The sequence below is a fragment of the Anas acuta genome, chromosome 13 (assembly GCF_963932015.1).
Source record: "Anas acuta chromosome 13, bAnaAcu1.1, whole genome shotgun sequence".
Lineage (NCBI taxonomy): Eukaryota > Metazoa > Chordata > Aves > Anseriformes > Anatidae > Anas > Anas acuta.
Window position 1 is genome coordinate 13852075 of NC_088991.1, and position 27548 is coordinate 13879622.

At 36.7% G+C, this 27548-nt stretch overlaps 1 protein-coding gene across 4 annotated transcripts; it reads left to right on the top strand.

Moving 5' to 3' along the window:
* Positions 1-355: 355 nt before the first annotated feature.
* On the top strand, positions 356-26753 carry PHF6 (PHD finger protein 6). 4 transcript variants are annotated; one of them, XM_068697251.1, is made up of 11 exons: positions 356-663; positions 5509-5688; positions 5895-5996; positions 9391-9524; positions 9841-9884; positions 19243-19409; positions 19592-19735; positions 20954-21058; positions 21491-21624; positions 22237-22366; positions 23980-26753. In XM_068697251.1, exons 2-10 carry the CDS (start codon positions 5551-5553, stop codon positions 22364-22366), a joined length of 1098 nt encoding a protein of 365 aa, XP_068553352.1. In that variant the 5' UTR covers positions 356-663; positions 5509-5550; the 3' UTR covers positions 23980-26753. The 4 variants fall into 4 exon arrangements, with proteins under 4 accessions (XP_068553352.1, XP_068553353.1, XP_068553351.1 ...); XM_068697252.1 differs by having other exon boundaries at positions 357-663; positions 25635-26753; XM_068697250.1 differs by having other exon boundaries at positions 358-663; positions 22659-26753.
* Positions 26754-27548: the final 795 nt, after the last annotated feature.

Below are 27548 nucleotides of genomic sequence, written 5' to 3' on the forward strand. Positions count from 1 at the left end.
GTTATGGGCCCACCACCCCCTGAGGGGCAGCCCCGCACCGCGCCGCCCGCCGCCTCACGGCCCCTCCACCTCAGCCTCCTCAGAAGCCCCCCCACAGGCGGCTCTGCGCATGCGCAGCCCCCCGCGCGCGCTGCGGCCCCGCCGCTCTGCGCACGCGCCGCCCGCTTGCCGCGCGCCCGCGGCGCCCTTCCGCCTGCCAACGGCCGCGGGTGAGCTCTGCGCAGGCGCGGAGCGCCCGGCCCCGCCCCCTGCCGCCCGCCGCCTCGCTCGGCCCCGGGCCTGGCGCGGGAACGGGAGGAAGCGGGAAAGGAAAAGGGGGGGGGAGAGGAGGAGGAGGAGGGCGCGTGCGCAGAAGGCGCGGCGGAGCCGGCGTGCTCCCGCCTGGCGCGCCAATCGGGCGCCGCCCCGCAGCGTCGCGGCGTCGCAGCCCCAGCGCGCCGCGCGTGCGTGCGTGCGTCCGTGCGTGCGTCCTCCCGCTCGTGCGTGCGTGCGTGCGTGCTTGCGCTCGGCGGCGGCGGCGGCGGCGGCAGCGGCAGCGGCGTCCCCTGCCCCGAATGAAAGGGCCGGTCCCGGCCACGCAGCGGCCCTGAGCCACCGGCGGCCGCGGGGGGCGGGCCGCGCCCAGCCGCTGCTCTCAGCCCCGCCGCCACGCCCGCCGCACGGGTGAGTGACCGAGGGGGGCTGCCCGCCCGCCTCACGGGCTGCCCGCCCGCCTTCCTGCCCGCGCTGCCGCCGCTTTGCCGCGCTCCCCCCCCCCTCCCCTCCCCTCCCCTCCCGGCCCGCCTCACCCGGCCCTGCCCCGCCCGGCCGGGCCCCAGCCCCAGCTGCCCTTCCCGGAGAGTCCCCCCCCATCCTCATCCCCATCCCGGGGCCGTTTTCCCCATCCCGTTGGCAGCCCCCTCCTGGCCCGGCCCCGCGCTCTCCTTCCCCGGCATCCGCCCCCCCGGGCCGCGAGTCCCGTTTCCCTCAAACTTTCCCCCAAATTTTGGGGGAGGAAGGTTGGGGGCGCCCCCCTCCCCGAGGGCTGGGTCCTGCCGAGCCCCCCCAGCCGCAGGGCAGCACCCCCGGGGCAGTGGCCCCCCCCCTGGGGGGAGCAGTCCGGTGGGAGCAGCGCCCGCTCCCCGCGCAAACTTTCCCGGAGCTCGCTCGGTGCTGCCCCATCTCCCTCACCCCGGGCTGTCCCCGTGGAACTTCGGGTTCCCTGTGCTGTTAGTGTGCAGGATGTCCAGACCTGGGCCTTACCCCCTCCTCCCCCCCAACCCCTTTGGTACCCTTTTTGGAGGAAGTTTCAGGGAGGAGTTCTTAGCCTGCTTCTGGTGGTGTCCGTAGGATGCTCTGGGAACATAACTTTTGCCTAAAGATTTCCATGGGACTCGTGACTTTCGGTTCTCAACTACAGACGCCTCCAGGATGCGTCTCTCCTCCCCGTTTTCATTCCTGGCCACAAAATAATGCCCCCAGGGATGAGCGATTGACCCTAGAAAGTAGAAAGCACGTGAAAGTTTCTTCAACAGAGAATCTGGTATCCAGTGAGCATCTTGCAAAACCCTATGGCAGTGTTTTCTGCAGATTTTCCTGGCAGACAAAATCGCTTTATCGTGCCTGGTGATTTTTTTTAAGCCTATGTATTTCTCTTGTAGGTTTGCCTTGGATGTCTGATATTTTTTGGCATACAAATTCAAATCCTAAATATATATATATTTTTGTTATTTTGTAGTCATAGAGGCCATGCAGCAAAACAAAGTTTATATGAGAAAGTACAGCATCTAGATCCCGTCCTTTGGTGGAAGTACAAGCGGGGGCTTGACTTCTGAAAATGTGTGATAGCTCTTGAAGCATATTCAGGCAATAAATAGAAATTAGAATCCAGGTTACTTTCTGTTCTTTGGTATTGAGCAATGTCTCGTACACCGAGAAGCCTCCTCCTTGAACTTGCACTTTCTTTTGTGTTCCAAAACCTGTTGTTTGCAAGAACTCAGTAAAACAGTATGCGAGCTGTAAGAGTTCGTGAAACTTGCTTCCTTAAAGATTAAATAAAGATGCTATCGGGAGAAGCATCGTGTTGAATACATTAAGAAACATGAATGCAAATGAAGCAAAATTGTTGAGTGAAAAAATCAGTGAATAGGTTTCTTTTTTCTCGTGATTTTAGAGTAGGTGTAACGTCTCCTTTTTAGACCAAGTCTGTGGACAGCGTGCCTCTATGTAATAATCGATGTTCTGTGGTACTTGTCCCATTTTGGTAGAGATAATGTGTGATCTTCCCAGTCAGTGATTCCATGGTGCGTGGCTTTCTGCGAGCCAGCCTACAAAACTTTCTCTGACAAAGCTGACAACCACGATTTCTGTCAGGAGTATACGTAAGCACCATTGTAAGTCTTATTCACTAGGTTTTTGTTTGTTTGTTTGTTTGTTTTGTTTTTTAATGTAGAAAATAGAAATATTGAGGTGTTTTAAAGTTGCATTATTTTTCACGTTGCTATGAAATGCATCTTGATGGTTGACAAATTAGATCCAACAAATTGGATTAGTTGTTTTGGAGTGATTTAGCTCAGGAGATGAAAACAAAATTTTGGGTGCTTGCTTTTAGAATTCTTGGTCTGTAGTATAGCTGTGTAATTTTTAATCTTTATCAGTTTTTTTTTTTTTAATGGACAAGATAAATGCACTTTGGCACAAAGGAAGGTAACCCCAGGAGCAGTATTTTCTGATGTTTCTGAAAAAGTCCATAAATAAGCCCATAAATTAGGGAGAGATCTACAAATAAAATGCTTCTGAAATATTTCTCATACTCATTTTTTCCTGCAGTCTTTCTGAAGATCATGTTAATGTGTAGTGATCCAGAAAATACAAGTGCAAATAATGCAGTATTGTGAAGAAAACTCGTAGATACCTTTGTGAAATGCTTTCAGGTTGCTGTAATCTAATAGTGAAAAGAATGCGTGTTTCCTTTCTGGCCTATCCTGGTGCTTGTTGGTCTGCTTGTGTTTTGAATATTTTTCAAGTGTTATTTGTAATTGAGTAATTATTTCAAACCATAATATTTGTTGATTAACAAGTAAATCTTAGCATTATTTTTAACCTCACTGTGAGCCTTAAAAATCTAATTCTGCAGAAGTACTTGAAGTTTGGCTGCGTCAGGTTGTAGAAGTGCTGTAAAGATGTGTTGCCCCACGCCTGTTACTCACTGCAAGGCGTGAAGCTGGGGGCAGTTGGTTGCAGTGAGCCCTGAGAAACTTCTTTTATAATCTCATTTCATGGAAAATTTCTATTCTTATAAATTGAAGATGATGAGAGCGACTTGGAATTTTTTGAATTTGTTTTATAAATTATTTCCATTTTCTAAAATGTGATAGCTATTATTTATAGTAGTAATTCTTACTAGAAGAGAAAGTTTCTGTTAGTCAGTAGAACCCATACACGTGTTCAAGGAAATTTCTCATCTTCTTGCTAAGAACTACTACTGTCGCTGTCAATGCAGCGATAATATAATCCAAATATAAAGTGAAACAGATACAGTCGTGTAGGTCTATCAGGTTATTTATATAAAAGCAGAACTTCTTGCATTTTAAATTACTTTAATGTATTTCTAACTCATCACTGCGTGATTTATGTTGAGCTATTGAATGTGATGAGAAAACAAACGTTTTTTTGAGATAGATATTGTTTCATCCTTGTCTTCTGCGGGTCTTTTTCTTGCTTCCAAGTATTTTAAGATTTTTAAAAAAAAGGTAAAATGTTCTGAAGTCTGTGTTTCCTTCCTTCAGAAACCATTCCTTCTTTCTGCTCAAAAAGGGATTACAGAATTGTCTTGTCTTGTTTTTTTTCTTTAGAAGAATACAGTATAGTAATTCTTTTGTGTTAACACTTAAGGACTCTCTATTGCCGCTGCAGAAGGGTGTGACTAGTTTATCCAGATTGGCACATTTTTTGTGCAAATCAGCAAGATCTGAAATCTATGCATTCTTCTTATGAGTATGCGTCACCAGCTAGTAAACTGCTTTCCAATTATAAAAGAAAGCAAATGAAGCTGTTGATAAAGCAAAGGGATAGATCCAACACAGCCGCTACCTTTTGATGTATGAATTTTGTAGTAAACATTGCTTGGCAAGCACTTAAAATTCAGTCTCTGAAAATCGATGAAAATGGAAGAATGAGACTCTAAAATGATAGTCCTTTACGAATAGTACGTGCCAACAGAAACTTAATAATATTCCTCTGCTTTCAGTTGTAAAAGTAGCGAGCGCTGCTTGCATTACGAGTGTCTGACAGCACTGCGAAGCTGGCAGGTTTGGCTATGCAAATTTCAAAAAAAAAAAAAAAAGTCGCACATTTTCATGCAGATAGCCATTATAGCATTGTCCAGATGTATTGCAGATCTGCTGTTCTGGCTAGTTTTTCTTCCCCCCCCCACCAAAAAATACCAAACTATGTGACGGCTTTTCTTATTAAGATGAGAGGGATGTGGACAAAAGCCGAAGAGGAAACCTTTGCTGCAGTTGTGCCAATTCTGGCAGTAAGGCTCCAATCTCCAAAATAAAAGGGCGCAAACGAGTCTATTTGAAGAGGACACAGGATTTTATTTCTTGAAAGATGTAAAAGCAAATGAACTAATTAATCCTGGGCCGAGAAGCATGTATGTTTGTTAGGTGTTTTCACTTTTGAACTTGCAGTGCCTGCCTCGGGGGACTGGGACTGTAATGATATATTTCAAAGTACGTTGCTGGTAGCACTGTGAGAAGTTTGAGGTTCATGTTGAATTTAATCTGAAGTTGCTTTTCTTAGATGATGATAACAGCTCTCATGTGGTTACTGAGAACTAGTATGATGCTGCTAATTTAACTGCGGGTCTTGAAAAGGTTTCCATTGCAGCCTGTTAGTCATAGATCCTCTAAAATTTTGTCCTTAATGCTGTTTGATTAGCCGCAATGTGATCTATGTAATACCTAAAATGGTAACGCTTTATCATCTCATCACTACCCTTTGCTAAGGGTAGGTGTTACGCTACTTCGTGAGCTTTTAAACTCAAAACCAGTTCCGGGTGCTGAGCTGGACTCAGAGTTTTATTTTGGTTCTGTGTTTGTTTTGTGGCATGAATTTTATTGCATGTGCAGGTAGTAAGTATGTTTTCTACAAATTGCTTTACTGTAATAAATAAAAGAATGGGATTAAAAAGTTGTGGTTACTTTTTCCCCCAGAGTCCTTATGATTGGTGTTGTTATATTTTCCATTTATCTCATATTCCCCTAAGGTTTTTACATGTCCAGAATTTTATATTGATGTTCAAACTTTTTGCTTGAAGGACTAATTCTGCTTCCTGATACAGTTCTATAAAAAGTAGCCAACTACAGCATCTGCTGGGTGTATGCTTGTTTGATTATATTGTAGTAAACTGAGAGGTAAGGCAGGAAAGATCATTTTCAAACAACCAATATTGTATTTATGAAGCTGTAAGCTAAATTGCCCTTTGCTGACGTTAACATGCTGATTGCACTTTTTTTTCTGTAGCATTGATAGGAGTGAAGTGGCATTCTAAGGACATTTAAAATCATGACAAGCTCGGTTGGACAGAAAAAAGTCTCTTCAAGACAAAGGAAGTGTGGTTTTTGTAGATCTAATAAAGATAATGAATGTGGACAATTATTGATGTCAGAAAACCAGAAGGTGGCAGCACATCACAAATGTATGGTAAGTAACCCATAGGAAAAGGAAAATGAATGTAGTGAACTAGTGGAAGATGACGACCAAATATATAAAAAATAAAATAAAATAAATAACCTGTGGCATTGGTAAAATGATTAATTGTTCTAATTTGAAATTATAGTGGTTTTCAAATGGGTAAATGTTTTATATTGTATATATTTTAAAATTAACGTTTGGTTTTATAATTTTAGCTGTTTTCATCTGCACTGGTATCTTCACACACTGATAATGAGAGTCTTGGTGGATTCTCTATTGAGGATATTCAGAAAGAAATAAAGAGAGGCACTAAATTGGTAAGTCTCTGTTTTTTAGACCTTGAAAACGAAAGACAGTACTTTCTTATCTTCTAGAAAGTTTATTGTGAAAGTGTTCAGTAATATATTTTTTGTTTTTTAAAATATTACGTTTATGTGAGCTCTGAGGTAAAGGACAGAAGATGATGATGAAGAAAAGTCAGTCTTAGGTTTAACAAAAAATATAATTGGATATGATTACACTAATGAAATGAAATTTAAATGTCAGTTAACCAACCCTTGAAGCATCATGGAATTATTCAAAAATAAATCAAAAATTACTATTTTTACAATCACTTTTTTCTTACTGGCAAATGTAGATGGTTGTAGCAGATGTGTTTTTTTTCTAAGCTAATATGAAAACTTTCTTTCAGGGTATGCCTGTTTTTCCTTTTAATGGGCTGCATATAAAAATAGCACTTACTAAATTTATGCTTCTAATCCAGTAATTTCTATTTATATTTTCATTCTAGATTTCAGAATGAAAACCACGCTCTAGGGATCTGGCAAGGGTAATACTGTACCTTTACCAGTATTTGGCTTTGCTACCAAATTGTGATTTTAACTACCAAGGAGGCTATTGCTTCCTTTTATATTGATTTAAAAGTGGAGCTTGTGAATATTGATATCCTATGAGGTACATGGGTACAATAGTGATTATAGCACTACCAAATTGATGAGAATTGGGCAGAAATTACTCTTTTTATTCCCCAGAATCTAAGCTAATTCATTGCTTGTTTTTCATTTTCTATTTTCAATATGATGGGGGCCTTTTCAAAATATTTTTTAACAGATTATCAATTCACTCCTCACACTAACTATTTTCAGCTTAATTATTTGTCAGTCTTACATATTTTATAGTCTTTTGACTGAGAGTAGTCGTGTTTTTGTGGAACTACAATTAAGTAACAGCAGTCTGATATTTCATCCATTATATCATTTATATCTTTTCCAGAACCTACAACTTGATTTGCTCTAGTTAGATGAAGCATAAAGAAATAACTGTTCACAGATAATTCACTTCATGATTAGGGACTTTGAAAGAATATGGTAATAAATGGAAGTACAGATCACGAAGAAACTTTTTGATTCTTGGGTCTCCTAAATGTTTTCTTTAAGGTTATTTATTTTTATGTCATTGGTGATTTCTTTCTATGTGTTTCTGAGTCTCTCTCTGTTCTTTCACTGATGCAACATCTGAATAAGTTCTTTGAATTCACTTTTTGCAGAAAATCTGGATCTGGTTAAAGCTGAAAAACTTAGATCCTCTATTTGGAGGGAATTTACAGGATTCTTTTGTATAATAACGTGGGTGTTGAAGTAACTGTGCTTTATCTCTGTCTGTAGACATCAGTAAACTACTGCTCTGTCACTCCACCCCACAAAAAAAAAAAAAAAAAAAAAACACTTTGATTTGTATAGGAAGTTGAAAAAGCTAATTGTTTATAGCTAGCCTAAATGTGCTGCCACAGTCTGCTTTCTGTTCTAGACTTTTTTTGGTGGGGAGACTAATTGAGCAAAAATAGCCCAGTGTGTTGCACTGATTTACTAATTTATATTGGTAGCTTGCACTAAATTTGTCTGCAGACAGATTTCGTATAGTTGCCCTCCTTCAGTAGATGCTGCTGCTGACCAGGTATGCACTGAAAATTGACGCCTGTTCATTATTGAAGTGATAATGACTGATACATAGTGTTTCTATGGTAATAAATTTGTCTAAGAAAAGTTTGTAGGCTCAAACCTTAATAGGCCAGTCTTACAAACCTGTTAACATTGGGGAATACAATCCGCTGATGTTTTTATTATTTCTGCTAGCCATGCACGGACGGATTTTTTTTAGAGATTGTTTTGCAGCTTGTCAGACTTCATATATACCTGATATAAATAACTTGGGAATTAATTAATCTGTTGACGGTGACCATTTGGACAGCTGGACTTGTACCAATGCAATAAATATTTCATTACTCCCAGGAAATACAGACCAATAAATCAATATAAAAATTCCTGTGGTCTGTTTGGTTCTTACAGATACATCTTGGCATTCTTGAAAAGAAAGTTCAAATTTTGTCTATTTTCTGTTTAAAAATACTGCACTACTGACTGAAATTGATTGGATCAGTGTAACTTGAACTTGGGCTTTTTTTTTAAAAAAAAAAAAAAGCTTTGATCAACCATTATCATGTATTAAACTGAAAAGATAAAATACCCATCTATATTAGATACGAACTAGGGAGCAGTGTATGACTACGCAATTTAAGAGGTTGGAGAGGAGTAAATGGAGATAACCCAAGGCTTTGACGTATTTATTGTTCAGTTAACTTTGTTAAAATTGGAAAAATAGAATGGTGATACATACCTTTGATATATTTATTTTACATTTTTAGACTAACAAGAGCTTAGCTAGTGTGATGGACAGAAACCACATTCTACAAAAGTAGATGGTGGGAGTATCTTACATTGCACGTTTATGCTTAAGAATTTGGAATTAGCTGTAATCTAATGGGAAGGAATGGGAGGACATGCAGGATACAAGCACAAAGCTTCACTTGTCTAGGGAGAGGAGTTCAATGGGAAATTCTGACATTCTGGAGCAATATTATGTCAGTAGAAAATAATATAGAGAAAAAATTGCTATAACATCAATTATTCTTTTCGTAACATAATATGAGAAAGTTAGTGAACAATTTAGATGGTGTATTCTCAACGGTAAAAAGTCTAGTGTGAGATCTAATTACTGGGAAAGAAGAGTAAAGTATCAGGATTCCATTTAACCCTTTTTGCAATAAAAATATAGCAAAAGTTGGTATAAGTGAAAGTTTTATTGTATTTAACATTTTACTAAATTTGGTGTTTTAGAAGTAATATAAAGAAATAACTATGTAAAAACGAGGAAAAGTTAGCTGCTGCATCAGTATTTCATAGTCTGCAAAGTTCATTGCCAAAGACGTTTCCTCTTTCTACCGTTTTTCTATGCTACCTTGAGAATGTAATTCAGAATTAAACAGCTAGAATTTGTGATTTTACCTTTTCTCAAATGGTTGGTACAAACATTGGGGTTGGAGATTTAGGTGACTGTCACTTCTATGAAACACGTCGTATTCTACAAATCATTTGTTTTCCTCTTTGAATTGGTAATGAATGTATTTTGAACACTGTACTGTTGCATAATTGTAAGAAATTTCTCCTTGATTTTAAAATAAATGAAGAAAAACACCAGGGAGCAGGAGGAGCGGCAAGAACAGTTCATTACTTAGCAGTTAGCATAACAATATTCCTGTCTGTAACTGCTTTTGTTTTGTTACTGGGAGTGACACTGGAAGTATCTATATTATTTTTGAACTCGGACATATCAAGTCAACAGTAATATGAATTGTGCTTTCTTTTTTCTTTACAGATGTGTTCTTTATGCCATTGTCCTGGAGCAACCATTGGTTGTGATGTGAAAACGTGTCACAAGACATATCACTACTACTGTGCTTTGCATGATAAAGCTCAGATAAGAGAGAAACCCTCACAAGGCATTTACATGTAACTATTATTTATTTACTATGTTTACTTTTGTATATATATTTCATGTTCTTTGTTTTTTTTTAAAAAGAAAAAAAAAAACACAATACCCTTTGAATCTAACCAAAACTGTTACAAAAATTCTAATGATTGTGGCATTCAAAATAGTGATGTGCTAAAAAAAAAAAAAAAATAAGGCACGTTCTTCACTGCAAGTTCTATGTATCAGTGAGTCTTACAAGTGGGAGAAAAATGTACTGGCATTTAAATTTAAAAGATGAGTAATTAATCTGTGAATCGTAACTGACTTGACAGTTTTCAACTACTTTGTTTATAGGATTTTATGTCGAAAACACAAGAAAACTACGCATAACTCTGAAGGTAAAATTATTCAATATAAATTTTTCCCATTGTAGAAAGATATTTTGGTTAAATTTATTTTTTTCTGGAGAATATAAATGTTTTCAGTAAAAATTAGAACGATATATTTTTGAGAAATAGTGAGTTTGGAAGCCCATCTGTTTTCTGTATTTTCTCTAAAAAAAAATAAAAAATAGTGAGGTAGAGAAAAACCCTAAAACTAAATTTTAGTCTGTTCTAAAGATAGCATGTTCCGTCAAAACATATTATGGGTAGAAGTAATGCATTCTTTTCTAGGAAGAAGCTGGCTTATATTTTTAGCTAAATATTCATAGTATTTACATCTAAAATTCATGAAATTTGTCAGGTAGCAGTTGATTTTTGCCACTTCTAGCATTCCTAAGCATACACCATTTTGTTGAACAATTAAATACAGTTTAACTCTTCAAATAAGAAGGATCCAACATTAAATAAATGTGCTTATGATCAGATCGCTTAGATATATTGCTGAATAATTTTGATTAAAAAAAAAAGCTGTATGCATACATTGATTAAAAGCTATGCATCTCTGCAGAGGAGAGTAGTGAAATGCACAAGGGGTGATATGCCACAAAAGTTGGTAAATCGTGTGGTCTGACAAAATTCCAAACTAATTTTCAGTTTTGTATTTATGCATTTTTTTTTCCTTGTTAACTACCATATCTGAATCTGGGTAAGCAAGCATTTGTTAGCTTACTTTTGCATTACTTTCACTTCAAATGTTGCAGATTTGGCTAGTGAGGACTGCATTTAGCGATAATAAAGTTTCGTAAATTGTCTCTTTCTGCAACTACATGCTTATGGTAATGCATTACTTATGCTATGGGTAGTGTTAATGGTAAGGTTTGGGTGTTACTTCAGTGTTCAAAAGGATATTGAAGGCAGTAGAAAATCCCAAAGTAAATCTTTTGGTTTAGTCTATTTATATATTCTAGCATGCTTTGTATAAAACATTCTGTTGTGGTTTTGCTGTTAGTAGATTGAAGCAAGGAAAGCAGTAAGCATGTTAATATGGCCCTATCTCTTTGAAGAATTGTAGTTTGGGAATTTGTTTTAGGATTTGTTTTGCTTGTTACCAGAAACAAAAGACATTTGAGTCCAAAGACAGAGACACTGATCTCTTAAACTGATACTTAAACATGATATTTTATACTTACTGAGAAATGGCTTATGCTGGCATCTATTGAAAAATGCCACCATTTCTACAGGGAGTCCAATGCCAACAGATTTATTTTTTTCCTGCTTGGAACTCCTTGCAGGATCTGAACTTGTGCTTTTCTTTGAGTTTTCAGAAATTATTTAATTGTACAATGTTATCCTCCAAGAGTAGGGGCTTTTAAATTTTACATGGATCTATTTGTATGAGAAGACGTGGGAAAAATTGCTGCAGTAGGATATTGTTTTCTTACATGTTGATGACTGTAGCTTTTTAAGCATTAAATAAGGTTCATCCAAAGAAACTCAGACTAAGAGGAAGATGAGGAGGAAAAACCATCAATCAGATGAGGCCAGAGAACCCAATACATACTATCTTACATAGAATTCAACTTTGCGTTGCACTTATTTTTTTGCTTAAAATACCTAGTTCTGGTATGTGTTATGCTTCTAGAAATATGGGTAGCTGTACATGACATTTTTATTTTCTGTTTTCATTTAGTATTTGTCTGAGACTGTAGCCTGGCGCTCTTCTCTGAAGAGTCAACTCTCTTTTTAGATGATACAATTTCAGGAACTTACTATACTGTACCTGTAAAATATTATTACTTATGATCTGCGATTTGATAATGCCAGAATCAAGGGCTCTTTTATGCTGGACCTCCTGTAAACCACAGGAAGTAAAAATACATATTGCATCTGTCTTAAGGAAATGACTTACAGAATAGTATAGCAATGATACTGTGCTATGTTGAAAAATGATCAGCTTTTGAAGATAGAGAAATCTACAGGATGGTTTTCAGAGTTCAAGAAGAGACTTGAGAGACTTTGTTTCTCGATAATTAAATACTGAAGTTTGTTCAGTGAAGTGGTAACTGGAAGATGCAGGATGGTGAGATTAGTCAGAGATGAGCTTTGTGTATGTATTTTGTTGGTTTGTTTCTTGAAGGAAATGCGTCTCAAAAGGGAATTTAAATGTGAAAGAATGGTGGTTTGTGAAACCAGAGAAGACTTGCAGAGAAGAAACTAGCCAAGGATGCTGGATGCTAACATAGCACTTTTCAGTTTCATGAATCCTTGCTTACAGCAGAGTTTTCATAACAGAATAGTTAAAGCAAATCACTGGTTACGTCACTCAGTGTAGATGCATGGGGCATTGGAATTGTAAGTCTCTTTTAATGGAAACTTACTGCTTCTGCTTTGGAATGTTTGTGTGTTTTTCCTTGGTCAGTGTAGAATGTCTGGATTTCTGTCCTCTGCTCTGTATCTAGGTTTAATTGTTGTAGTCCAAGTATTTTTTTCTTATGTCACTTGTGTTAGTGGATGTCGGTAGAGTTTTTAGGAGTGTTTGGTTTGATGTCCTCTAGAACAGTATTGGTTTTGGATTTTTTTTTTCCTGTAGGTAGTACTACTGTCTAATAGTGGGATTTTTCCTTCCCTTCCTTCAAAAACAGGTGCTTTTTTAGCATCCTGGCTCAAGTCTGAGATGTGGTTGATCTAAGTTTTGTTAGAAGCTCTAGTTCTTCTCAGTAAATTAATAAAAATCTGCTAACAATTTAGTACCAGTTAAGGAAAAAATGGTTGAAGGACCTATGTAGGAATTAAGTTACCAATGTAAAACTTAATGAAAAAAGACCTCTTAAATGTTGTTTTTTGCTGTCATGAAGTTCAAGTGGAGCAAGAATTCATCAGACTAAGTATCTCCTGACTCATCAAGACAAAATTAATGAGCAATGGGAGTTCATTTCCCTTTAATTGACAGCAGTTGAACTACCTTCTGTTTTGTTTGAATAGGAAAAAAGGAAACACAATAACAAAGTAATCTGCTCTTAGATTCATTATCTGTCTTGACAGATTGTTGGTTTTGTCTAATTTATCTGAATGGCCTAGCCTTCAGGTGATGTAGAACAGGAAAAATGCATTTCACCTATTTTTTTTGTTATATTTCAGTGTAATTCATTTGTGCTTTGTTCCCATTAGCTGGTAAAAAGAACAGTAAAGTCAAGGTACTCACACTTTTTTTCTTGGCTTTGGCTATGATGCTGACAAATTTGAAGTAACCTGCTCAGAGGAGCAGACCAAGGTGCGGAAGTTTCATGTCTGCATTTTTGTCTTGCTGCGTATAAATGTAACTGTTTTGACCTGAACTTCAAGTAATAGTTTAAATCTTAATCTCAACAAGCCCTCGTAAGTATTCAGTACCTTACAAGTTACAGAAATTGGTACCAGTGCTTTCAGACTAGCACAGCTAACTATTAGTTGAGTTACTGTTCAGTTTGATAACAATTGCATTTATTCCTTTTGAAGAGTAAAGCATTGTTGAACTAAGGCTTTGGGCCTGTTTATTGGAATTTATTTCTATGTACTAGAAATAATCATTGAAAACTTAACAAATTTGTTATCTTCTATTCAGTTACCTACAGGTGGGCCTGCCCTGGCCCTTCTGTATTTAAAACATTCAGCTGATCCAGAACAGTTTATAATAAACTAAGATAAGAATATTTCATTCTGTTACATAGTAATAATAAAATGAAGAATAAAGATAACTGCCATGTGATTATTTAATGTCTAAAACAGAAGATGCTTGGGACTATTGAGTCAGAAAATAGTGTACATAATTCCTATCGTATCTGTACCCAAAGCCTTGGGGAATTATGTTTCAACAATAGAAATAAGGACACTTTGTGTCTCAGTATCCTTTTTATCTTATTCTACAGATCAAACCTGAAATCTGTGCGTTTCTCTTTGCTCAGTAAGTGGAGTCAGGATAAGATTCCTCTATGAGAGAATTACGGACTGCAAGCTGTAACAAACAGATCACTTTTTCAAAGCATGGTTTAAGCCAGAAGTTGATAGCAAAACCGTCCAAGACGTTTTTGGCATTATGACTAGTTAAGATTCTGATTCATTTTAAGGTGCTTCAATCTGTCTGTGTTTCATAGTTATGTTTTCTTTAACAATGTTCACAGCATAAACTTGCCTACCGTTGTATGTGCTAATGCAGTCAGGTGTGAAAGTTTCTGTAGTGTTGCAGTTCAGTCATTTCAATTTTGGTGGTGGATGGTTTCAAATTCCTTGTAAGCTCTGCTAACTCAGCCTTCTTGTCTGTATTATGGAGAAAGCTGCTCTGAGTATGGCATCAAATGTATGTATAGTGTTACAACAAGAACGGGTGCTCCAGGTAAAAGGAGAAAATCTAAAAGTAATGTGGTGAGTGATACATACCATCTGAGAAGCTGTCCTGTGATGTTTATGTTTTAATTTTGTTTTCTATCTTGGCAAGACCATATTCAAATAGGAACTTGGTCAGTTAACTAATATTTAAAAGGTTTATCAGACCAGTTGTCATAAGCCTTCTGATTATGCAGATAAGCTGAACATATTGTCTGTCTTCAGTGTCTGCCAACAATTGTTCACCCGAGAAAGTGTTTAGATTGTGTGGTTAAGGAGTATTTAATTCATTTTCTATGTTAAATGTTCTTAATTGAAGAAACAATCTTAAGTATTTCATAACGTAGATAATATTCGGTCAAAAGTATTTTTTGGACAAGAAGCATCAGTTCCTTGAAGGTATCTGGTACTTCTGAAAACAAATTATTGGCTAGACTTAAGGGATAATTTGGCTTTTTCCCCTCCACTCTTATTTCCTCCAATTTAGATACATGTAATCTAGTCTTTTTCTATTTTCAAAAAGAAAATACATAAGAATTATATTCAGTATTTTGATGCTTTATTTCACATCATTTTCTGATGTAAGCTACAGCTATTTCACAACCTGTTCACTTGAACCTGTATTTGCTTGCAAATGTTTTTAAGCAAATCTGTTTTTTATTAATACTTAAAAATGCATTTACACTTCCATTATTAACTACTAGGACAATAAGGATTTTGGATTTTGTGACATTTCTTTTTAAAATAATTATGTTGTCGCATGAGGTTCATTGTTTTCAGCCATATTTCTAAGGACATCTTACTTTAATATGCTACATTACTTTTTCTGATATTCTATTTCTCTTCTAAAATTCTGTGAAGTTGACTTTTGTTCTTTGTAATTTAAGAGCTTCTCTTTTGTTCTAAGTGCACTATGAAACTTAAAAAGCATACGCTTGTTTTCAGATTTACATAACAGCATATCTAAGACACTTTGTATTCTACATTTTGGCTACTTTTTATGTACAGTCCTACTTACAAATGTATATTTCCCATCAGTTTTGTTTATCTTTCTTGTACAGATGTATACCTTTTGCTTCTGGCTCAGTCATTGTTTAAGATAATGTAGCAAGTAGAGTAGTATTAGCTTTTACTGAACACATCCTCCTTTTATTTGTTGTTTCACAACCATTAAATCACTTAATTCTTTGCATTAGTTTGCTTTAACATAGCTTTTGGAAAAGGGTGGTTCCTGGTGTATTTCAAGCTCAAGTAATAAAGAATAGATCAGTGATATCTTAACTTCTGTGTCAAGCTTTGTTTTAAGCAGCAACATATCTTCATCCTTTTTCCTTCTAGTCATGATCAAAAGAGAATTCATAGAATTCTCTCTGAAGCCGTCTTTGTGTTAACAGTTTATAAAATACAGAATTTTGTTCGTCTTCTTTTTGTGGTACTTTGTACTGCTCATAGATTGCTAAAATGCAAATGTGGGGCTTGTTGCTCATCTTTCTGCTCATCCAAATTTACAATATCATTTTCTTAGGTGCTTTTGAAAATGTAGAATGTTTCCTCTTAATAACACTCCCCCCCCCTTCTGAGATCATATTGCATATTAAGCTTGTTTTTTTTTAGATGTATTGTTCAGGGACTTCTGCAGAAAGCTCATAAGATAACTCCTTTGAAGAGTTCAGATAAAGTTGTGTTGAGAATATTGTGATGGTTTTAAAAATCAATGCAGTAGCGGGATACGGGATGGGGGCAGTTGAAAGTATGTTTAGGGAATCTCAGGGGATTCAGAGTATGGGTGATATCCATGATAAAACTTCATCTGGTCAGGGAGGAGTTGAACAACTTTTTGTGTTTTCCTTAGTTCAAGCTGACATGAGAAGTTGGAAACACCCAACCATCAGATGCCAGGGAAACAGGGTAAGCTGGCAGTGGGCTTGAGGGGAGGGATAGGGCACGAACCAAACTGTATATTAAACAGTAAAGACCATCCAAGGCAGGTATATTTTAAAGCTGGTTACTATTCTTTCTCCTTGAACTGTTGCACTTATTCATAGTGCTTTTAAAATAGATAGAAACCTTAATGTTTTGAGGTATTCATCTTGCAGGTAGACGTGGTAGTGTAGGTTCTCACATTTCGGGCGTGTTAATCCATAGGCTCATGTGTCTTATAGTGTGGAGAAATAAATCTGCAAGGAATCTTAGTTACTTTAATGGAGGGGTCATGTAGTGTCTAGATTTCAGTGAGCTCTGAACTTTTTTGAAAGTACAAGATTTGAGGGCAGGAAAGGGGTTCTCCTTTGAGGAAAGCTGTGCAATCCTGATGCTTTTTTGTATTATACCAGAAACATCTTTAAGAAATGCAAGGTTTACATTTCATATCTTAAATATTCTGATTATAGATTAAAAATAGCACTTAATTTGCTCTAAAAGGAAGCTGTAACAAAAAATTGGCTTTGGCATGTGCTTGGTTTTTACAGTTAAGCTCCATCTCCAGTTTTGAAAGTATGACTACAGAGGGTTTGGGATATGCTTTAATGCTTAGAAAATAAGGGTGGACAAAGGTGGAAAGCAGCATGGTTGACAGGATAGGTAATGAATTGGGGGAGAAAACAGAGAATGTTTTGGTGAATGGACTTCGTTCTGCTTTATGAAATACAGCAGGAAAATCCATGGAATGATTTTGGAGGGAGTATTTGTCTTACAGACTGTTATTTAAAGGGTCATCATTTTAATAGTCACTTTTTTCTAAGACTTTTTTTCTTTTTAGTAGAAGAGCCATCTATGGTTTCTTTAAATGTAGAAGTATTTATGAAGATTGACAGGTTTTTTTTAATATATTGGGGGAAGTTCATGTATATGATGAGGGACAAGATAAAATGTAATTATTTTCTTTGAAAGAGCTTTTCAGGTTGTAATAAAACTTTCTATATGCAGTCTGAGAGGTATGATATCTAAATTGCATAATCTTGCTTTGGGAATTTAGCAACTTATGTTAAATGAGAAATAAATTTAGATAGTAAATTATGAAAAGGAAATGTAAAATGTATTGTTTCATTAGATAATCCCTGTCATCATGTGTTTTATTATACTCTGTTTTGAGTAGAGTAAATTGTGGTACTCCTGTCATCTCATTAGAAAAGCGTAGGATGCATAGTGAAGCATAAGAAAGTTGTGGTAGATACAGTTACGTAGATGTAGTTTAGTGGTGACTTGTGAATATGTGTATATAGCTGATCTGTCAATTTAAGTGAAAATAATTTGCAGATTTGTATGAATTTCTTCTCAAATTTTTGCCTCCTTACCACACATCTGTGTAGAGCTTTGGGGAGAATTAAATTTCAGTCTAATATGTTGTGATATGTTTGGATTAGTTTTTTCTTCTTTATTAATAAATGTGCAAGAAGCTGAAGTTATTTCAGGGATTAGCAGCAGATGTGATAGACTAAGTTTAATAATACACTTGTATGCAAGGCCCTCAGGCCTGTAGTTCACTTTACTGCAACTAAAAGTTTGTGGCTGTGGAATATATTCAGGGCTTTGATTTCAAACTTCTGTGTAGTTGATTCATTGTTAATCGGGAGATAGAATGAGTGATTTGATTTGTATGCAATAATGGATAAGAAAGATGAGCTCTGAGAAGCAACTCTTAGTCTCAAAGTAAGATGTCCTGTCTGAATTTGAGACAAAGATATAATGGTGATAAGTGCCCTGGTGGTATTTCATAATAATAACACAACGGTGAAGTGTCCCATTAATGTACAAGCATAGTTGTTCTGGATCGCCTATTAGGATTTTGTTCTGGTTTGGGGGCTCATTTCGATGTTTATTGCTTGGAATTTGAGACTTACGTAGCAGTATGCATGCATGTTTCATTAAACAAGTCTGCTGAAATAACTTTGCAGTTTGAGCAGGGGTAGATTTTGCATATTAGAAGAAAAAAGACTGCTCCTGTGAGCTTTGGGTGATCAGGAAAGTTGTTAGTGATCAAGTAGAGCTGGTTATTAATTATTTATAGTCATAGTGGAAATAAATTCTGCTAACTTCTTGAAGTTATCTTTATTAACTGTATGCTTTTGATTAATCGAAAGAACACTGCTATAATCATAGAATATTTAAGGTTAGAAGGGACCTCTGGAGATCATCTGGTCCAACCCCCCTGCTCAAGCAGGATCATCTAGAACGTGTTGCGCAGGATCACCTCCAGGCGGTTTTTGAGTATCTCCATAGAAGGGGCTCATACTGGACTACAGTTCTGTGTAGCAATTCAGCAGCTGGCCTGGCATTTTCAAAGGAATTTGTCAGACCTCTTCAGTATACTTGTAGTAAAAATATGCTTTCTCATATTCCTAATGGTCTATAAACGCTCCATCTGGGATTTTGTCAGTGTGAATGATTTTCTGTAAACTAGCTCCCTGCTTTTAGCTTTAGATGTAAAAATAGGCTGTAACTAAAATGAAATTTTAGGTTTCTTTCATGGAAGCAAAATACATTTCAATTGTTGTAAAACTTCTTAAAATTATAGCCAAAATGGGTGATTTCTTTTTTTTTAAAAAAGTCAAAAGACATCAATAAAGCAAGGTGAGAGGAGTTATTTAGAAAACATTGGCATAATATCAAGTGCAATTTACACCGGATGCATGCATCTTAAAAAAAATAATAATAATAATAATAATAATAATAATAATAAATTATTTTGTGGTTGAAAACATTTGTTGGGTGTATTTTAAGTGAAGGTGAATATATTTATCTGAGGCCATATTTTGGTCCTGAAAGTAGCAGTTGTAAGAAAGGTTAAACCTTCATATATTATGTTATAAAGATGCAAAGCTGTGTGATGTGTATAAAGAAGTAAATGTTTTCAGGAACTTGAATGGTTGTAACAAATGTGAAAAAGCTACCATTTTAATTTCTGACTGTTTTATTTCTGAAAAATACAGAAAATACAGGTTTTTTCTTGTTTTTGGTTTTGTTTTGCGTAAAATTTTTGAGAATGTTATTTGATGATGTTTTCTAACTCCTAAAGCAGATTTAGAAGAAAGTATCAATGAACATGAGTTGGAGCCTTCACCTCCCAAAGGAAAAAGGAGGGGTCGTAAGGGAAAGCCAAGAAAAACAAATTTAAAAGGGCAATCAGAAGACACTAGATCTACGTCCTCACATGGCACAGACGAAATAGAAAGCAGTTCCTATGTAAGCAGTAAATATGCTAAACTTCTTAGAAGACAGAATTGCATATTTCTTCTCTGCAAATATATATTTTTTTTATTAAAATCTGTGTTTGTCTGAGCCTCCAGCTGGTGGCCACAGGCTTTTAAAATTGCAACCTTATTTGTAACCCAGCAGTATGTTTTAGTAAAATGTTTTTCTTTCAGAGAGACAGGTCTCCCCACAGAAGCAGCCCCAGTGATACAAAACCTAAATGTGGATTCTGTCATGCAGGTGAAGAAGAAAATGAAGCTAGAGGAAAGCTTCATATATTTAATGCCAAAAAGGCTGCAGCACACTATAAGTGCATGGTGAGTAACAGTATTGTTGTTAATCAGTTGATTATGAATTTTGACTGAACTGCTATTTTAGGTTTTAATACGGTACCCTTATATGTAGTTATGCATGAATATTGTCTTTGAGTTGATGATCTCTTTAAGTGTTGAAGTGTTTTGAAGTGAGCAATTCATTGATTTTTTTCACTGCAGGCAATATGTGCATAAAAGTTGGTTACGTGTTAAGAGATGTAGGATGTAGTTCAGGGAGACTCTTTACCATTTAAAAAAAGTTCCCTTAGCATCTAAATGCATACACAGTGTTGAAAAATGAGTGAGAAAATAATTTTAACTGAAAGAATCCACTCCAAAAAATAAAATACAAGTACCTTTACAGGCATTGAGACAGAATCCTGGAAGCATCAATGCAATGAACTTCATTAATTTTCTGACCAGTGGATTCAGGTTGTGACACAGTTAGAGTGTGGGACATAGGAGTTCTAGAAAACCCTTGCCAACTGTCAGATTGAAAAGAATCTGCTAATTTCAATGACCTTGTGCAAATAGTACTGTCTTTATGTAACCAATTCTATGAATGAAGTAGTGCTCTGAATAGCAACCACAGTATTTTCTGCTGTACCTTGGAAGGAATAAGTAGTCCAGACAATGTATGCAATATTAATGGTCCTACTACAGCTGGCATAACTAAGCAGAGATCTGGTGTGTGCCAGCAGCCTTGAGCATTATTCTTTGCTGTTTTGTGTACCTGAGCTTCAGATTTAAGACTGTTTAAGTTGACTATACAAGAATGGTGATAGTAGGGATGATGCTTATGTATTCCATTGTCATACCTCAGGGTTTTTTGGGCACGTTGACATTCTGTGCCATGAATGTGCTGATTTACCTAAACGGCACAGAGAAGAAACTGGAATATTCCTGAGAAGTTCACTAGTATAATTAATAATATTGATAATTTATTACTTTGTATTTTCAGCATTGTAGTCATTTTTTGTCTACTCCTTTTTCATTTAAAATACCTCTCTCCAAGATAACAAATGTAATTAAAGCAGTCAGGTGGGTATCAGAAAGAACACTCATCATACTAATCTCTACGCAGCATGGTATTTCATCCTCATTTGTTGGTAGAGCTCAGTCTGAGACAACTGAATACAGAACACTCCTTTCTGTGATTCCTGCACATAACTTCTTCAATGTTGGTGATCTGAAATTATTTTGTATTTGCTTGTTTTACAGTTATTCTCTTCTGGCACTGTCCAGCTAACAACAACATCAAGGGCAGAGTTTGGTGATTTTGATATCAAAACTGTTCTTCAAGAAATCAAGAGAGGAAAAAGAATGGTATGTATCTGCAGAATGTAATGAATGTGTCACTGAGTCTACTAAGGAGTATATAGGTCTGTCTGTTTGCTTTTGTGAAACAATCTTTTCCATCTACTTATGACAAAATTTAAATGTATTGCTACTTTGGGGATAGCTAGGCAGATAGGAGTCACCTTTAAAATACCATGTGCCCAAACAAATATGTGCAATAATATGTGATATTTTACAGCAGATTTCAGTGCAAAGGATAGGAACCTGGGAGTTAATGTTTTTAATAGGTTTGTGTTAAATGGTTTCTGGTTTTACAGTATTGTTGATTAACTTTTTATTGGAAGGGTGATGTGCCAGAGAAATTACTGTATTCCAAAAAGAGAGCCATAAACATGAGGAACACCAAACTGAACAGAGACTGAAAGGTTGAACCGTGCCACTCTTCTTTCTCTTTAACAGAAATGCACGCTTTGCAGCCAGCCTGGTGCTACTATTGGGTGTGAAATTAAAGCCTGCATAAAAACATACCATTACCACTGTGGAGTAGAAGACAAAGCTAAATACATTGAGAATATGTCACGAGGAATTTATAAGTAAGAACCTATGTACATCTTGAGTCTATAATGCAAGGGAAGATATTTCATAACATCTTTTCTGCCAAGCTTGACAAAACAAGTTAACAAATACTCCATTTAAAACTAATTTTTTAAGCAATAATTGCAAAATATTTTGGTTACTCTAACTCTTCAAATTTCTGTACAACAATATGTGAGTGGAGAAAAACAATTATAACTTGCTATGTTTTCCTCTTCTGATTAATCTGTATTTTCTGTTGCAAAAGCCCTGGATAATTTATGATTGCTCCATATGGATAAGTTTTGTAGCTTATTTAGGTTCTTTTGGACCCCGTAACTTTGTCCTTGCTTGCTGAAGTGCAGCTGTTGTTGAGCTGCCAGTGTTGTTGTGCCCACAAGAGGGCATTCTGTGAGCAGTGTATTCAGCAGTTTTTTAAAATCTAGAATTGATCAAATCTAGTTGGTTCGTCTTTACCTCAGCTTTGCTTTCTTTCCGTTTAACTGCTGCTTAACTGAAAAACATGAATAAGTTACTACGAATTTTCCTGTAGCACTTACCAAAAGTAATTGAGAAGAGATTATTTTATTCTTTCAGTAAAAAAATCTTACCTGTTTCTTTTATTGTGTTAGACTCTATTGTAAAAACCATAGTGGAAATGATGAAAGAGATGAAGAGGATGAAGAAAGAGAAAGCAAAAGCCGTGGGAAATCAGGCACTGACCATAATGACATTCCTCAGCAGCAGCTCAATGGAAACTAGGTATGGAAGTTACTCCTGACAGATCTGTTACCAAGACTGAAACGCAATATACATTTAATGTAGTTTATTGCAGTGAAGTATTTAAATCTAGTGTATGCGGATAAGTAGTTTTTATTGGCATACTGTAGAAAAACGGGGAGGATATGTTGGTTTTTAAATCTGGCTGACTTCGTAACAGTATAAGAAGGGAGGCCCTCATTTCTATCGCTAAATATAGATGTGATGTCAGAGCTGCAAAATGCTTTTCTGTATGACTTTAAATTTACCATTGTTTTCATCATTTTTTAAACAGGTTCAAGGGACAGAGTTATAGAACTGGGAATGGCTAAGACATCATAACTACTAATTCTTTTAAATTGTTTTCTAAATTCAAAAAAGGGTTAGTAATTTTTTTACTACCCAACTCTGTTAGAAATTTCATTGAACTGCCTGAAACGTTCATGTGTGTGAGCCTTCAGTAAGTGGCAGAGTTTTACATGTCAATATTAATGTAGTTTGTAGTCTGCAGTGTCTGGAAAAAAAAATGAAACACTATATAAATGATATGTAATATGTACAGTGTCAAAAGTTAAGGCAGACATTGAAATGAAGCAAGATCTATATTTCTGGACTGAATAAAAACCTTAAGATTTGGAACGTGTAAGTTGTTTAGTGGATTCATGCAAAGAAGGAAGGTCTTAGCTAGTTTAATTAACAACATGGACAAATTCATGGTGGCAACAAGCTGGTACTTTGTGAATTTTGCATTTTCTTCATATACAAGTTATGGAGGCCATACATGGGAAAGCCGCTCTCTGTTTTTGCTTGCAAAGCACACAGTGAAAAAGGACTCAGTGTACACCGAAGCACGCTTGAACATTTCAGGTTGTTCCTGTTGTGATTGCTCATTCCGCCCAGCATTGTTTGCAGGAGATTTACTTGAGCAGCTGTTGGTTCTGAGCTGTGAGCTTTAGAACTCATGCCAAAGGGCTGTAGTTCATTCTTTCCCCAACAACACACCTCTTTCAGTGTCCCTGATTTACAAAGAACACTTTACTAAGTGTGATTTAAACCTTACTATATAAATGCTTGGACTCTGCAGCCCGATCTTTCTCTTCAGAGAGTTACAACTCTTAACTCACTATGGAATTTAGCCACCATATCTGACGTCCATACCTCAAGTGTTCTATGTTGTATGGAACACTTCATGTTTTGTCCAGAATATGCATAGAGGTCCCATATTCTGTAAGAAGAATGAGGAAACAACTTTGTTTTTGCTAGATTGGTATTTATTTTTTAATCTTATGACCACTATATGAGAAACTTTGCTTATCATCCTTATTGCTTTAGTGATTTTTTTTTTCCTCCTCTTTCTGTCAAGTCAACAAATCACATCATGGAATTCTACTTGCTGGAGCTTTTGATGTTCCTTTAGGGAATAATCAGATCTAAGTTATACCAAACCTAACAGATCAGTCCTCTGACTGCTTTCAAAACACCTTGTAATTTCTAATGGCTACAAGTTTCTTCAATTGGTCTGTTAAAGCACATTCTCAGACTTAAATAAAACCAAAAAGCTGAATCTAGTCCACATGTTTGTCTGTTGCTATCACATCATTGTATTGTTTGTTTAGGGTTTTGACTTGTTTCGCTCTGAACTCCCAACAAAACTTCCAGATTTGAAGGAAGGAAACAAGCAAAATACACTGATTTGACTATAAACTGCTACAGTTCTGTGATTGGTATTGCAAAAACAGTTCAGTTGTAACATGAGTTTCTGTAGCATTTTTTACTTGTATTTTTAAAAGATTTAATGTGTGTCATTGTCTTCTTATGCATTCCCTTAATGTCTTGAGGGACTCAATTACTGTATATTAGAGTTTCTAACATTTTACCTGTTAGAATTCAATCAATTCTGTTTGCTTTCCTGGAGAATAATGCAGTTTTGGAAAGAAATATTGCTGTGTACAGAAAATATTCAGTTACTGCTCTAAACATGATGCCATTGATCATTTTTATTTTGTATTTGTAACTTTCAAAATTAAAAGCGTGACTTGAATTGCAATGACAGATCGATTATTGAAATTGTCTATCAAGGTGTTTTGTTTCTTCTAGAACATGAACATTTTTCAGCCACTCAGAACAGTTTTAGAATGCGAAATAACATACTTCAGTGTCTAAATTACTTCTAGATTTGTGCCTCAGACATGGCCCTCCCATGGAATAAAGGCACTTTGTTTGCAGCTACTGTATTTTTAACCAAGGCTGGATGACAGGTGCATGGGGTAGATCTGCCAGCATACTGACTGTACTTGAGACTAAGCGCTATATGGCGTCAGTTGCTTAGTATAAAGTATAATATTCAGTCCAGTAATCCATCTGTTGTGAAATATATTACCCCATTCCATGCTTCTGAGAACCAGAACAGCACTTTACCTTTGGGTAGCAGAAAAGTAAGTGGCTGGTTACCTGTTACCTCCTTGTGCTGAGATGGCCTGACTAAACTGTCGTTAATTCAGAATTCATGGAAACAATGTCAAAAGCAAAAATCTCTTTTCTTATGAGCCTCAAATTTGTCATAACTTGACTTCAATTTATGTATGCTGGGTAAAAGTGCCTTACAATGTAAAAATTGTATTTATATGTTCCCAAGTAGCATTACCTGCTGGGGAGTAATTCTGTCGTGGTGTTAATATTTAGAAGAAATGTACCTCAGCAGTGTATTTACTGTACATCTCTTATGTCCTTAATTGTAGTTTTAAAAAGCATGACAATGTATGATAGTATACAACATTTACATATTTTTTTTAAAGACAAAATACTGCCATTACTGTCTTTTTATGTGTATTTTAGCTTGGAATTTCAGACAGTCTGTCTGAGGGGGGGTTTTGTTTGTTCGTTTGTTTTGGTAAAGCAATGTAATCTTTGCAAGCATATATTGGAAGATTATTCTGGAGCATCTACTGCCTTCCCAGAAACGTTAGAAGTAATACAAGTGCTCTGTAGGTGGGATAGGTATGTTTAAATTAGCTAGGTAAATTAATGCAGTCTATTTTTTACTGAGATGATTTTTTTTTTTGGATAGGCACCTTCTGTTTTCATCTCACAATCAGAGAACTCTTAATTTAACAAAACTTGTCTTTATGAAACTGGTGTCACTATTTTATTTTTATTTTTTGGCCTTTGGGTATTTCTTTTGCTCACAAGTGTAATGTCTGCTGTTTAAAGTCTCCTGGAACCCTCTGGGATGGAGGTTTCTCCCCAACTCACTGTATCTCTGTATTAACAGATCTGCGATCGTGCTATACCAAGAAAGGACTGTACCAAGGAAGGACAGGCATCAGAAGGGTATTGTTCAAATTACTTGAGGATACAGCTGGTGTAATGCCAGAGTCCCAAGGCATGATCAAACACCATAGCAGTAAGCTGTGCTATCACTCCATTTCAAGGAAGGGCAAAAGGCCGGTTCAATACCAACATCTGTGTAGCTAAGTAGGATGAAATAGATTAGGTGACCAAAATACCTGCTTATTCAGCAGGTGTTGATCCACAGGAGGTTCTATGATAAAGCTCCAGTAGGAGTTGTACCAGCGTAATTCCTGGAGGGCAGCAATAAGTCCACCATCTACACTCCACAAAGTCTGATCTTTAGGTACAAAGAGCTGTGCTGATCTAGAATGATGTGGTTAGACTGAATCTGGCTCGAAATTTCTGTTATTAGTGTACAATAAATGTAATATTAAGTAAGAGGCCTTGCTTCTTAACTGCTGCCTAAATGAAGAGTAACTTTACAGTGAAGCAGAGTGAGAGATGAAGGGGTGATAACGTATTTGAAATATCAGACTTATCTGGCAGGTGATAATCGGTTCATTCCAAAAACGTTAATGTGCTGAATCAGATTGACAAGAAAATGAATCCTAATTAGTTGAAATTAATCTGAAGAGAACTGAAAGTACATCATAGCAAATAGTAACTCTTCTTCCACATCACAAGGAACAGATTCCACTGTATTAGTGATGGAGGTTTATAAAAAAAAAAAAAAAAAAAGAAAAAACAGAACAGCTCTTAATTTATATACTTATTGAAGCAGATTCTATATATGCATATGTATGCACATTCATTAATCAGCAGTACATCTCAACCCTTAAAAGATCCTGGAGAACTGTTGCTTGTCAAAAAGCACTCAGGTTAGGCTAACATTTGCAGCTTTTGCTCTAGCATACATTTACATTAGGTGTAAAGACAAGGAATGTGTAAAAGAGGGTAAATGCATTCCTATCTACAATGTTATGTATATTTTGTTCCTGTTATATTGGCTTTACTTCCAAAGTTGTAGTTTGCAGTACTAGTTTCTTTTTATTGGTATCCTTGCATATATATATATTCAATAAATGAGTTATGAATTTCATATTTGCATATCTGTCCTTTTTCTGAAAGTAGAACTTTAAAACTGACACTTGAATGCATAAAAGCAGTGTTCCCTATTGATGTTAAAGTACCACGAAATTTTTACCAGAAGACAAGTGAGTGCGTACTTACAGTATGCTACTTACTTGGTGGTAATTACATATTTGTGCATTGTTCCTAACTTTGTGTAATGGGTAAGTTGCTTTGTATTTACCACTTGCTAATAATGTGAAGTGGCTGGCTCACTAAAGGTTGCCGTTCTCACCTTTTAAGGACTTCTTGAAGGCTGTGTCATAATAATTTAGAATAAGATAGATACCAAGAGCGCAAAGTGTAATATAGTTATGTTGCAGAAGAGTGGATAGATGCAGGATGCATGTTAGAACCATATAAATGTGGTGTAAAAGATCAGCAAAACGAAGAATTGCTTGGAAGATGCTTGGTTTTGTCCAAATAAATGGCTGCTGAGAGCGAGAGAGTGAGTGAGAGTAATATTCAGTATTTTTAAAGTGTCGAGAAATGTAATGGGGAAAACTTTAAAATAAATGTTTTTTGTTTGTTTTAAAAGGAGCTGTGCGCTTTTATGTTGACATGTTGATTTAATCACTGTGGTAGGTATTTACTGTGCCCTGGGAAACGGTATCCCCAGTCAACACAGACTTACTTGTCGGGAAAAAAATTGTCATAGATCATCTTCAAATAAGAGTTAACAAATAATCAGATCTTGTTGATGGAGTATAATTATTAATACTGTGATTACATATTCATCTTTGCAAGGGTTTCCTGAAAAGGTCAG

Bases quoted from the DNA above. Each gene is read 5' to 3' on its own strand.
- PHF6 (XM_068697251.1), top strand. From the start codon at position 5,551: ATGACAAGCTCGGTTGGACAGAAAAAAGTCTCTTCAAGACAAAGGAAG. The intron at 19,736-20,953 runs GTGAGTAACAGT...CTTGTTTTACAG, and splicing joins CAGCACACTATAAGTGCATG to TTATTCTCTTCTGGCACTGT. The intron at 21,059-21,490 runs GTATGTATCTGC...TCTCTTTAACAG, and splicing joins TCAAGAGAGGAAAAAGAATG to AAATGCACGCTTTGCAGCCA.